The 13,016-nt window shown below is 54.4% G+C and overlaps 2 protein-coding genes across 5 annotated transcripts in view; one reads left to right on the plus strand and one right to left on the minus strand.

Annotated features, from left to right (window-relative positions):
* Nucleotides 1-253: 253 nt before the first annotated feature.
* Nucleotides 254-10,057, plus strand: CIMIP2B (ciliary microtubule inner protein 2B). Its single transcript, XM_080973651.1, has 6 exons — nt 254-1,517; nt 3,193-3,407; nt 4,773-4,936; nt 6,207-6,345; nt 7,146-7,370; nt 8,497-10,057. The coding sequence occupies exons 1-6, from the start codon at nt 1,450-1,452 to the stop codon at nt 8,592-8,594; spliced, it is 909 nt and encodes a 302-aa protein (XP_080829777.1). The 5' UTR covers nt 254-1,449; the 3' UTR covers nt 8,595-10,057.
* RUSC2 (RUN and SH3 domain containing 2) overlaps nt 9,964-13,016 on the minus strand; it is a 60,592-nt gene continuing 57,539 nt past the window's right edge. For all 4 annotated transcript variants that reach the window (XM_080973380.1, XM_080973382.1, XM_080973379.1 and 1 more), the window contains one exon: nt 9,964-11,443. In XM_080973380.1, coding sequence (XP_080829506.1) covers nt 11,263-11,443 — 181 coding nt within the window. In that variant the 3' untranslated portion in view covers nt 9,964-11,262. The remainder of the gene's footprint in view (nt 11,444-13,016) is intronic.

Consider the following 13,016-nt stretch of genomic DNA (forward strand, 5'->3'; position numbering starts at 1 on the left):
TTTAATTGAAGTATTATGATCGGATATTTAATTGGATGTTTTCTATTGGAAAATCAATAAAAATGATTAAATATATATATATATAAATCCTACTGGCTGCTCCCAATATGACATTGCTGGCCTTGGGCACAGAGCAGTTCCAACATTCCTTGCTTTGTGAACCTGCTACCCATTTAAAGCATATTATTTTCCCCACGTTATTCCCCCCCCCCTCCCGCTGCTGCATTAGTTTGGTCTGCAGGGGTCAGAATGCATCCATCCATCCTTGAGTTTCCAAACCACAAGGAGGGTTCAGGTAGGTAGCCGGGTTGGGCACGCTGCCCAACTGAGCCCAAGGGAGGTGCCCTCCAAGGTCCCAGCCTGGAAAGACCCTGAGACTGGTCCTGAGTGGAAGTGGTCCTTAAATCTGGAAGGAGCCCATGGGGCACAGCTTGTTCCACACCTATGGAAAGTAGCCAGGCTGGGTGGTTGAAATATACTCTGAGTCGAGAGTGGATTTCATGCTCTTTATTCAGCTCACAGTGGTGAGGAGGAATGGAAGTTCCCCCAGAATGTTTGCCTTATGTACATTATTTACACAATGGGCCCCACGTGATTGGCTAATTCCGGGATTCTCCTGTAGGCCAATCAAGTTGCAGATTCCCTTCCACCAGGAGCTGGATTGGGTGCCTCCTGTGGACCAATCAGACTGCTGCATTCTGGATCCTGTTGTTCTAGGACCGATCAGACTGCTGCATTTTGGATCCTATTCAACTCAATACATAACAGTGGTGGTAGTGGGGAGTTAGAGGGAGAGAGAGAGAGAGAAGGGTCATCTCCTGCCTCTAACTCACAAAGCCGGAGTGTAGTGGTTAGAGTGTGGGGCCCAGGACCTGGGAGAGACCAGGGTTCCAATCCTCCCACTCGGCCAGGATGAAGCCAGGCCAAGCCACCCCCTTGCTTGCCCAAGATTTGCTGTTCGGAGGTGGCTGTGCCAGACAGCTCCCTGGCACTGCCTGTTTTCCCTTGAAAAAGCTCAGCGTGAGAACAGAGGGCATTTTAATCAGCATCCTTCTGCCCAGGACCATAGGAGGAGTCCAGGGCCCAGATGGCTGGGGTAGTGGGCACTCAGAGCCCTACCTGGCACCTTGCCCACTGTATGCCACCGCCCGTTCCCCTTCCGCACATCTCCAGCAGTTGCTGCGCCTGAGCTGAAGTGAGGCAAAGACCAAGGGGCCGAGGAGACTCCCCTGCTGCCCTTTCTCCTCCCCCCCCCAAGTTGGAGGGAGGGGGGTGTTGCTTGCTTTTGTCCCTCTGCCTTGCAGGCCGGCTGTGTTTCTCTGCGCTTCAAGTTTCCCTGGGCACAGGCTCCACCTCTCCGCCTCCTGCCCTTCCAGATCACACCGCGAGCACTTTCCCGTCCTGGCTCTGCGCTCCTTCCTGGGCAGACACGGAGAGCCGACACGGGTCATGGCCACAGTTTTCGCCCCCAAGGCTAGCCAGATTCTGATGACCCCGGAGCCGCACTACATCCCCGGGTAAGTGCAGAGGTTGCAGCCGGCAGAAGAACATCCTGAGAGCCCAGTGAGTTGTGGCACTGCCCTTTCTCCAGCGTCTCTCTTCCTGCGCGTGAGGATCAGGCTATATACCTGTGTCTCTTCACACCCTTGCGGGTCTGTGGGGGCGCAGGAGTGCCAACGTGGCCCTGCAACCGTGGGTGCCGGGGGCGCCACGAAGCGTTGAAATTTGTGGTTGCCTGGCCCCTTCATGGAGAGTTTCGTGGGTGCTTGGGCACCCAGGGAGTTGGCACCTATGTCTAGGTGTGTGGAATCGGTGCGCAGGTGTCTAGGTGTGTGGAATCGGTGCGGCTTCTTCTTGACACCAGGAGAGGGAAAGGGTCCCCTTTGGCAGGATTTCTGCTCGGTGGGGGAAGGAATCACAATGCGGGGGGGGGGGGGAGCTGGCAGCACAGCAACCCTTCTCTCCTCCCCCCCACCCGTTCCTCGTCCGCGCAGCTCCACCAGGCTGCGCTTCTCTCGCTACCCTCTCTGTGTACAGCAGCTGCTATAGCAACCCGGCAGGAAACCTGGGGAGGGGAGGGTCACCCAGGAACCGAACAGGATGCAGGGCTAGATGGGACTTTGGCCTGATCCAGCGACAGTCTTGTGTTTTGTTGATGTTTAGTCGTTTAGTCGTGTCTGCCTCTTCGTGACCCCCCTGGACCAGAGCACGCCAGACACTCCTGTCTTCCACTGCCTCCCGCAGTTTGGTCAAACTCATGCTGGTAGCTTCGAGAACACTGTCCCACCATCTCGTCCTCTGTCCTCCCCTTCTCCTTGTGCCCTCCATCTTTCCCAACATCAGGGTCTTTTCCGGGCAGTTTTCTCTTTTCATGAGGTGGCCAAAGTCTTGGAGCCTCAGCTTCAGGATCTGTCCTTCCAGTGAGAACTCAGGGCTGATTCCCTTCACAATGGAGAGGTTTGATCTTCTTGCAGTCCGTGGGACTCTCAAGAGTCTCCTCCAGCACCAGAATTCGAAAGCATCCATTCTTTGGCGATCAGCCTTCTTGATGGTCCAGGTTTCACTTCCATACATCACTACTGGGAAAACCATAGCTTGAACTATACGGACCTTTGTTGGCAAGGTGATGTCTCTGCTTTTTAAGATGCTGTCTAGGTTTGTCATTGCTTTTCTCCCAAGGAGCAGGCGTCTTTTAATTTCATGACTGCTGTCACCATCTGCAGTGATCATGGAGCACAAGAAAGTAAAATCTCTCACTGCCTCCATTTCTTCCCCTTCTATTTGCCAGGAGGTGATGGGCCCAGTGGCCATGATCTTCGTTTTTTTTTTTGATGTTGAGCTTCAGACCATATTTTGCGCTCTCCTCTTTCACCCTCATTAAAAGGTTCTTTAATTCCTCCTCACTTTCTGCCATGAAGGTTGTGTCATCTGCATATCTGCGTTTGTTGCTATTTCTTCTGGCAGTCTTAATTCCGGTTTGGGATTCATCCAGCCCAGCCTTTCACATGATGACTTCTGCATATAAGTTAAATAAGCAGGGAGACAATATACAGCCTTGTCGTACTCCTTTCCCAGTTTTGAACCAATCAGTTGTTCCATATCCAGTTCTAACTGTAGCTTCTTGTCCCACATACTTGTGTTCCATGATTGCTACGTTCCCTTGCCCCTGACGCTCTCCTGCCCCCCTTGCAGCTATGGCGGGTACTGCCCCCGTTACAAGTTCATGCTGGGCCAGACTTATGGGAAACTGACCTCGCAGCTGCTCACTAGCCCCGAGGCGGATCACTCTGGCCGGCTGCTCCTGCAGCCCAACTGCTCCCCCAGAGACACAGAGGCGCCTCCGGAGCAGAACGAGAGCGGAGGAAAGCTCCCCCTGCTTGGCTGCAGAACCATCCCAGGTTACACAGGTAAACTCCGGGGAGAGAGAGCGCGCGCAGGAGGTCCCCTCAGTCAGGTCTGGGCTGCAGCAGCGGCTGGCAGGGAGGGGAGGCTCAAAGGGGCCAGAGGCAGATGGCTGTGGCCCCCGAGGGGATGGAGGGCAGGCCCTGGATTACCACCCTGGTCTCCTCTGGGAGGAAGGGTGGGATGGAAAAACCAGGCAGGAGGTTTCACTGTACTGTTCTTGACTCCTGCTAAAAACGATTTTTGTTTAGGGCTTATGCCCACTTAACTCTCCTCTGCACTTTCCCCTCGAAAACCCTTTACCACTGAATCGGAGCAAGGGGTAAGGAGGGCAAAACCCAGATTTTTGTTGGTTGTGCTTCTGCTTTAAAGAGCGGGTTTTGGCGGGGGAAATTCCAGGGGGAAACAAAGAACACAGCTTGGACACAGAGCTTTAAAGCACAGAAATCTCTCTGGTAAGAGCGGGGTGAAAGTTAAGTGGGAAGAAACCCCGAGAGGAGCCTAGCCAGATGCTTAGAAAGTTGGCGAGAGTATTAGGATGGATCTAAACACAGGAGGAAAACACTATAAATAAGTCAGAAAACAGATCGTTTTAACAAAAGAAAAAAATATCTATGGAAATCTGTGTTTTTAAATTTCCTGCTCTCTGGCACCATCTGGTGTTGCATGTATATAGCGCATTCAAATACTTGTTTCCTTACTAATGTAGCCAAGTCCTTAATCTGTTTTTAGTCCTTTGTAATTCTGTCATTAATTTTTCTCATTGATTATTTTATTGATTTGTCGTTTTCATAAGCCCCTTTGAGGTTGCTGCTTTTTTACAAACAAGCCGTGTGCAAATTTTATGAAATAAGCAGCCCGAGGGCCAGAGAGAGACAAGAGTCAGAGGTGCCAGCCAGGACTGCTGCGGCTCTTCCCGCCCGTAGCTCAGGCTGAAGTCTGGGTCAGCCCCTCACACATACTCATAGATAAAGCAAAGCAGAGAATGGGGCACATGCTCTGGTCCCCCCCCAGAATACTCCCCAAGACCAGGAAAATGCAGCAGGGGCAGTGGAGAGCTTCCTTTCTCAGGGGGAAGGTGTGGAGCTCTCTTGCTCACGAGGAGGCTGCATATTTTTCTTGAGGCTACTTGTATCTTGCCCTTAATCAGCAGGTCTCAGAGTGAGTGTCCGTCTGTCTTGGGAGACAGTAAGATTAAATGCTAGGGGCTGTCTCCCTGACTTACTCTGCCTGCCAACCCTGCCAGCCGCTTTGCCCTTCCTCCACACCTGACCCAAGCCCCCTCCTTTTCCATCTCACCCCCCCCCGACACTCTCCCCCCTTCACCCTATGCTGCCTGGGCTGTTCAAACACGTCTTGTGTCCTGGCAGGATTCATCCCTCGGGCCCAAAACCACTTTGCCAAGACCTACAGCGAGATCTGCAAGGAGGCCAGGAGCGAGTTTGCCCGGCAGCTGCTGAGGGGAGCTGGGCAGCGGGAGGCCTGGAAGGCGGCCGGAGGGGAGTCTCCAAAGGACACCAAGCCGGAGTCTCACGTACGTGGCACACCTGAGGGTCAAGCCCTTTCGTGGGCAAGTGTGGCAGCCGGGAGGGGGCACTTACATGTCACCAAAAAAAAACCTGCATGAGATTCGCATGTGCTAACACTTGTATGCAGGCGCAAACTTAGAAAGAAGCACCGTCACTGGTGTTTTGAACTCCACCAGCCCCACACATCTGGAGGGCACCAGGTGGGCACCCTCTGGCCTAGACTGACTGGCATCACCTCTCCAGGGTCTCCAATGGGTCAGGGGGCTGCTGGCTGGTCTTCCAGCACGTGCATCTCATTTGCAACTTGGGACCAGTTTACCTATGAGGTTGCCTCCTCCCCCCCCCCACATGCACAATAAAATGTGGCTCTTTTCGGGGGGGTGTTATTGAGTTATTGTTCTTATTTTGATTTTATATATTGCAATCTTTTCTGTGAGCCGCCCTGAGACCTCCAGGTATAGGGCAGTATATAAATTCAATCAATCAATCAATCAATCAATCAATCAATCAATCACCCCCCCCCCGAGTGTCCCTCTTTTCCAGGGACATCCCCAATTTAGAGAAGCCATCCTGGAATTTGATCCCAGAATGTCCCCTTTTCCTTAGGATGCCCCTGATTTTCATCAGAGAAATGCTGGAGGGTATAGACTTGGCCCCTTCAACTGGCGGAATGGGCACCACCGCAGGTGCCACATAATGCCCGCTCCATATTCGTAAGAACTTGACACCTGCACTTTGGAACTCCCTGCCTCTTGATACCGAGCAGGTGCCTGGTCTGGCCCCTATGAGGCATCTGCTGAGAACATTCTTGTTTAGGCAAGCTTATCCAGATGCTTAGAAAGTTGGTGTGCATTTTAATCTGTTTTTAGCATTTTAACTCTTTTGACAGTATATTGTTGCATTCCTTCCCCCCCCCCCCCATTTTCTTGGCTTGTCTGTTCATAAACTGCTTTAAGGCTTTCTTCTTTATGATCAAGCAGTATATAATTTTTTAAAAAAATTAGTAAGTGAATAGATAAGTGGGTAGCAAGGTCTGGGGCCCCACATCCCTCTTGAATCTGCTAGGGCCATGTCTGTGAGGCTCCCAGGTTATCTATCTATCTATCTATCTATCTATCTATCTATATCTAGGGAGGGGCCTTAAAGTCCCCCCTCCTTCCCCGTCTCCTATGCCTTGATGTTTCTTTGAAATGGAAAGTGGCTGCAAAGGGTTTTAATAAAATCAGCAAAGAGACGCCTGCCTGGGCCTGACTCTGACCCTCCTGGTGCCCACAGAGCCTCCCCCCCAAGTGCAAGACCCCCCTGGCCGCCGTGTCAAAAGCTGCCGCCCCATATGTGTCTCGCTATGCCTTCCGGCCCCAGGGATCACCCTACTCTCTGGAAGACAGCAACCCACAGAGGCACTTCATCTCAGGTGAGGCTCACCTGCCCCCATCCAGGCTGAGGAATCTTCTCCCAATGCAAGAAGCACCTCTGGCAGATGTGGGGGTGGGGGTGGGTGGGTTAGGGGTACCTTCCCCTCCAGGTGCAGTGTGACCTTGCTCATTCTCCTCCACCACCCCCACCTGTTGCTATTTTCATCCTTCAAAAAACAGAGCAAGCCCCTGTAAAGTAAATGGAGCAATGCTTTTAACGTCACATTTAGCCCTTGGATCAGGGCTGGATCAGAATCTCTCTTGGCCTGCACACCTCCAGTTGGACAGGTGGGTGGGGCTGCAAAGGAGGACCTCTGGCCAAAGGGTCCGAGTTCAAAACCTGCTGCCTTGGGCAGGGATTGGCTGCTCTCGGGGACTCTGACTGGGAGCTCTCAAGTGGAAGGAAACCCCGTGGGGCGGGCATCTGGTGCCCAATTTGAAAGGCTCTCTCCTTGCCAAGGAGCAACTGGGAGGAGCCTTCAAGCCCCTCAGCTGATACTTGGCAAGCAGGAGGTTACACACCGGGGTCACATTTGGCTCCATTTGTCGGAAGCTCTCCCCAGGGCACCTTCCTTGCAGATCTTTAGATGCCAGGTGAAAACTTTGCTCTATAACAAGGCCTCGGGCTGATGAAACAATCCATGGCCTTTTAAATATGACTGGAGAGGTGTAGTCTTTTTAGTATTCAGTTACAGTTTTGTGTTTTTACGTTGTAAAATAATAATACTACACCCCACCAGCTCTGGAGGGGGGGTGGGCTTTGGTGGTGGGTCTAAGTCTCTCAACTCCTGCAACGCAGGCTTCACTGGATTCATCCCTCGCGCCCAGTACCTGATTGGGGCAAGCTACCCAGTCATCACCCGCCGGGCTCTGGCAGAGTTCGACCGGATGCGATGGAGGCAGAGGCAAGGGCCTTCTGGAAGCAGCTGCGATGCCCAGAAAGGTGGCGATGCCCTCCCTCCGCTGACAAAGACCTACCCCACAGACACAGGCCTCCTGCCCCACTACAGGGGCTACGTTCCAGGTGAGCTGGGGGGCTGCCCCACCTGTGCACGCTCTTCTCCTCCCTGGGTGCTGCAACCCACGGAGACCTGGCTTGACCGTGGAGACACCTGAGGAAGAGGAGCTGCCACAAAGGCTTGGACCAGTCCAGGGAGGAAAATTCTTCCAGGGCCGCTGGCCATGAGGACTAGGCTCTTGCCTCCACAGAGGAGGAGAGGGCTGCTCTTGGGCTCGAATCCTGCTTGTGGGTCTCCCATAACGGGCATCTGGTTGGCACCTGTGAGAAAGGGAGGGTGGAGTGGATGCGCCATTGGCCGGATCCAGCACTCTCCTTATGTTCTTATGGAACCTCACATCTGCTAGGATGGGGGGGGGGGTCTTCTTCAAAATATGCTCATTGCAGGGAGAGGTAAACTTTATAGACCTTTCAAAGCTGTGATGAGGTGCCCCAAATGAGGGGTTGATCTAGGCCAGCTGGCTGTCCCACAGCTGTATGGCATTGTTTGGGTGGGGATACCACCAGTTCGAAAGCACGCCCAAGTGCAAGTAGATAAATAGGTACCACTCCGGCGGGAAGGTAAACGGCGTTTCCGTGCGCTGCTCTGGTTCGCCAGAAGCGGCTTAGTCATGCTGGCCACATGACCCGGAAGCTGTATGCTGGCTCCCTTGGCCAATAAAGTGAGATGAGCGCTGCAACCCCAGAGTCGTCCGTGACTGGAGCTAATGGTCAGGGGTCCCTTTACCTTTTTATGGAGTTATCTGACCCCCGAGCCATCTGAAGGCAATCCTGTATAGGGAAGGTTTTTAAAATGTTTGATGTTTTATTCTGTTTTTATATATGTTGGAAGCTGCCTAGAGTGGCTGGGCCAACCCAGTCAGATGGGTGGGGTATAAATAGTCAAATTACCCTTATGGAATGGGACGTCCCTATTTTCACTGGAGGCCTGGAGGGGTCTCACCTTCTGCTCCAGCTTCCTGAAAGTCTTTGCCACTCTTCCTCAAATGCTCTGGTCTGGGGGAAGAGGCAGCGGCGGGCATGGCAGAGTTGGAAGGGACCTCCAAGGCTCATCCAGCCCAACCCCGAAAGGCAGGAATCGCAGCGAAGGGGCCCCCTTTCTCCATTCAGGCCTCATTGTGTCTCCTTGCAGGTTACAAGTTCCAGTTTGGCCACACCTACGGCCAGCTCACCTTTGACGCCCTGGGCCAGAGCACCCTGGAGAAGCAGGTGCTGGATGGGCAGCCATGATGCCCCGCCCTCTCTGGACTCCCCCCCCCCCCAGGAGCCACTTCTGCCCCCTTGTTTTGTGTGTGTGGTGTAAGGAAGGGAAACCGACAGCCAGGATGGAAGAGGACCCCCTTCAGCTCCCCCTCTTCCTCAGACAAAGGATCCATGGTGGGACTTTTTTGGGGTGGGGGGATGAAAGGATGCCAGTGGACGGGCAGCTCCCTATTCTGGACTGGGGGTGTGTGGACCCGACAGCCTTCTGGTCCCCCCAGCTCTTTGAATCTATGGGGTCTGTTTCTCAGGAAGGTCCCAGTTGTCCCAGAGGGTTCAGTCAGGTTCTGGGAAGCCCAGAAACACCCTTTGGAGAAGCATTTTCACCCGCCAGCCTTCCTCTTGCCAGACCAGCTGCCTCTCTGGGAGAGGACCACCCTGGGCCAGGGAGCCTGAAATGACCGGGTGCAAGGCAGTCTTAAGAAGAGGGTCCGCCCCGCGCAGTTTGGGAGAGGGGAATGTGGCATGTGGGGCTGAGGCCTACAGGGCATGTATAAGACTTAGATAATATCAACCAGGGCATGTTCCAGTTTGGCCACACCTATGGCCAGCTCACCTTTGACGCCCTGGGCCAGAGCACCCTGGAGAGGGGAAGGAGAGGGAAAGGGGACGGGAGAATCACAATCATGGGATCTGAAAGCTGGGAGCGTCATGTAGCCCAACCCTCCTGCAACACAGAAATCACAGCAGAAGTCTCTCTGATTCTTCCTGAAGTCTGCTCCAGAAGCACTGGTCAAGAGTTGCTTCTTCTACAACTCGGGAAGGGGAAAGAAACATTGGTTTTGCCCCCCAAAATGGAGGAAGACTTTCTTTTCCCCTCTTACTTTCTGACAATAAGAGCTGTTGGACAGTGGAAGTCTCTTTCGGAAGGTGGGGGCCTCTCCTTCCTTGGAGGTTTTCAGGCAGAGGTTGGGTGGCCATCCATCATGGATTCTTGAGTTGCGATCCCTGCCTTGAAGGTTGGGCTAGAGGACATTTGACGTTCCCTCTAACTCTACAATTCTCTGATTCTATGCCAAGGGCATCACTTGGGTGCTGGGCAAAGGGCAGCTGCTGCCCCCCAACCCACTTTGTCCCTCCTTTTTGTCTTCAACCTTATTTTTCTCTATCCTCCAATGGATCTCCAATTAATCTTTTATTCTAGCACCTCAAGGAGTTGCGTCAAGGCCTGCAATATCCAGAACTTCCCTGCAGGCTCCGCCAGGTGGAGGAGCCAGCCCATAGCTTTCCTCCACTCCTGGCTTCAGAGTCCATCCGGGGGGGGGGGGGTCCCAATCCTGAGGTCCCTGCGCAGGAAGTGGGTGGGTGTATCGACCGTCTCTGCAACGGAGAGGAGCTCTTTAATCAGCACCTTTTTTTATTAATATGCGTCATAAATAAAGAAATAAATAAAGGCGAGACACCCTGTTCTAACGCCGGAAGTACAAATTAAACATGGCGCCTTTTTCCGCAGGAGCCTCTGACTTCGCAACAGCAGCCACCCCTTGGGGGGAGGGCAAGGCAGGACCCCCCAGCCCAGCCCCTCAATACTGACCGACCGACTAGCTGGTCTTGGCAATAACACTGCCCTCTGGCTACACGGGGGGGGGGGGGGGAGACACGGGAGACCAGGACCCCCATCCCGCCCCACCCCCCAACGGAAAGGGAGAATGGTGAGGAGCCCCTAACCCCAGAGAAAACCCTTCTCCCACCCACCCTGTTACAGACACGGGCAGGCAGTTTCACCAGCACCACCTGGATGTCCTCTGGGGACCCCAGCAGTGCCCTTCTGCTGCTGGGTCAGGACCCTGGACCCTGTGGGGGGGGGACAGCCCCTTGCGGCTGGAAGGGCCGCCCTCTGCCCACCACCCTTGATTCCCCTTTGTGGGCATTGCCCACCGTTGAGCCTACTTCTAACACAGAACGGCCGTGGACCCCTACCAAACCACTACACAGACACACAGACACATGGGCGGGATTATTTTCCCTTGGGGGGGACCCCACCCACCCCCTCCCTCCCTCCCTCTGAAGCTAGATGCCCCTTCCCCGGGGCACAGGTCCCTTCCCACCGGCTGCCCCTGCGGTGTGGCGGGGGCCACAAGATGCAATGGAGGGTGTTAATATATGTTAGCACACAGTTCTAGAGGGGGCATGTCTACGGCAGGGCCGCCTGCAATGCCACCTGCCGCCACCGGGGGCAGCTTGCAGGAAAGCGCCCCCCCACCCGGAGATGGAGGCGGAGCAATGCATGCTGGGGGGTGGCTGCACCGCCCTATTTAGGAAGGGGGGGGCTCCAAGGGCCATCCAGTCCACCCCCTGCAACACAAAGCGGCAGTCCTGGCGGCCGAAGGTCTGTGCCGGACGAGCCCTGGAGGCGAAGCAGGTGAAGAGTTCCTTGTTGGGGGGGGAAGGGGGCAAGAGAGGAGAGGAGCATGCACAGCAATGACACTTGGCAACAGGAGACCCCTGGCAGGACAGGGGGCGAAGGCGGAGAGCAGCAGTGACTTCTGAGATTCCTTCACAGCGAGGAGATCGGGAGACGGGATCAGGAGGAGGAGGAGGAGGCGCCTGTGCGCCCCACACTGTCCTGCTGGGGGGGCACGGCCGGGCTCCGTGGGTCTGTGCTTCTCTGGGCTTCCCCGGCCGCCCCCGGCCCCCGTCAGTAGTCCTCATCCTCCATGTGGGTGACGTACATGATGGGCACCAAGCCGCTCTCTGCCCCTCGCCTGCAGCGCAGCCAGTCGGCGTCCACCTTGCCCACCACGCGCAGGACGTCGCCCTTCTGGAAGCTCAGCTGCCCAGCCTCCGTGGCAATGTGGTGGCACAGGGCCTTGACCTCGCTGCGGAGGGAAGGAGGGGGTCGGGAGGGAACAACAACAACAACAACGTCACGGCTAAAATATTGGCTGCTGTTTCTTGAATGCTAAAAGAACTAAGTCAGCAGGAGTCAGCGACCTACAATGACTCATGCAACCGTTCACCAAATTATACTTGTATATAGAGAGTGGTCAATGTTAGTGTGGTGTGGGTTGGTTGGAGGGTAGAAAGCTGGTTGCGTTTGGTGTTTATAAAAGCTGTCGGTCGTGGTTGGAGAAGAAGACTTTTTAAGGATAAAAGCAGCGTTCAGCAAAGTACTCTTTCTTAAGGACTCTTTGTGCCAAATAAGGTCTGAGGACTAGGCAAAGGAGCGAAAAGGAGGTCAGAACCTTTTCTTTTTTCAAACACTGACAAACAATTGATTATTTATGCCCTGCAACAACAAAAATAATAGATTATTTATACCCTGCCAATCTGGCTGGGTTTTCCCGGCCACTCTGGGCGGCTTCCAACAGAATATGAAAAATAGAATCAAACATTAAAAACTCCCTAAACAGGGCTGCCTTCAGTTGCCTTCCAAAAGTCAGATAGTTGTTTATTTCTTTGGCATCTGGTTGGAGGGCGTTCCACAGGGCGGGCGCCACTACCGAGAAGGCCCTCTGCCTGGTTCCCTGTAAATTGGCTTCTCGCAGGGAGAGAACCACCAGAAGGCGCTGGACCTCAGTGTCCGGGCAGAACGATGGGGGTGCAGACGCTCCTTCAGGTCTACTGGACCGAGGCTGTTTAGGGATTTCAAGGTCAGCACCAACACTTTGAATTGTGCTCGGAAACGTACTGGGAGCCAGTGTAGGTCTTTCAAGACCGGTGTTATGTGGTCTCGGCGGCCACTCCCAGTCACCAGTCTGGCTGCTGCATTCTGGATTAATTGTAGTTTCCGAGTCACCTTCAAAGGTAGCCCCACGTAGAGCGCATTGCAGTAGTCCAAGCAGGAGATAACTAGAGCATGCACCACTCTGGCGAGACAGGTAGGGTCTCATCCTGCGTACCAGATGGAGCTGGTAAACAGCTGCCCTGGACACAGAATTGACCTGCGCCTCCATGGACAGCTGTGAGTCCAAAATGACTCCCGGGCTGCACACCTGGTCCTTCAGGGGCTGGAGGGGTTGGGGGCCCCTACTCTTTCAGCTGTGATTTCTGCCTGGTAGGGGCTGGACTAGATGTTCCCCGGGGCTCCCTTCCAACTGTGACATTCCGGGATTGCATGGTCACCACCGACTGTTGGAGGAGGGGCAGTGGGGCAGCATGGGGGGGTTCTCCACAGACGAGGGGTCCTCCTCTCCCACAGGGCACAACGGCCACAGCCCACCAGCTGCCTCTGGGGCCACTTCCATCGGCCACAAGGCCTGGGGGCAAACCATAAAGGAAGCTTGTCAGAGAGAAGGACTATGATGGGTTGAGCAACCTCAAGCATCTCTGCACTCTCACTCTCACCAGTCTCCTGGCTTCATGGGGGGGGGTGTCTATCAGCACCCTGAGGGTCACAAATGCTCTCCATCCCTCACCTGAGGTTGCTTTTGAGCCCAGCCCCCTCACCCC

Source organism: Podarcis pityusensis (genome assembly GCF_964106645.2).
Source record: "Podarcis pityusensis genome assembly, chromosome: 11".
In the NCBI taxonomy this organism is placed as follows: Eukaryota; Metazoa; Chordata; class Lepidosauria; order Squamata; family Lacertidae; genus Podarcis; species Podarcis pityusensis.

What these genes read in the sequence shown, in the direction of transcription:
- CIMIP2B (XM_080973651.1), top strand. Translation starts at nt 1,450, where the DNA reads ATGGCCACAGTTTTCGCCCCCAAGGCTAGCCAGATTCTGATGACCCCG. An exon ending in AACCATCCCAGGTTACACAG is followed by an intron (nt 3,408 to 4,772) that starts GTAAACTCCGGG and finishes GTGTCCTGGCAG; the next exon opens with GATTCATCCCTCGGGCCCAA. An exon ending in ACAGAGGCACTTCATCTCAG is followed by an intron (nt 6,346 to 7,145) that starts GTGAGGCTCACC and finishes CCTGCAACGCAG; the next exon opens with GCTTCACTGGATTCATCCCT.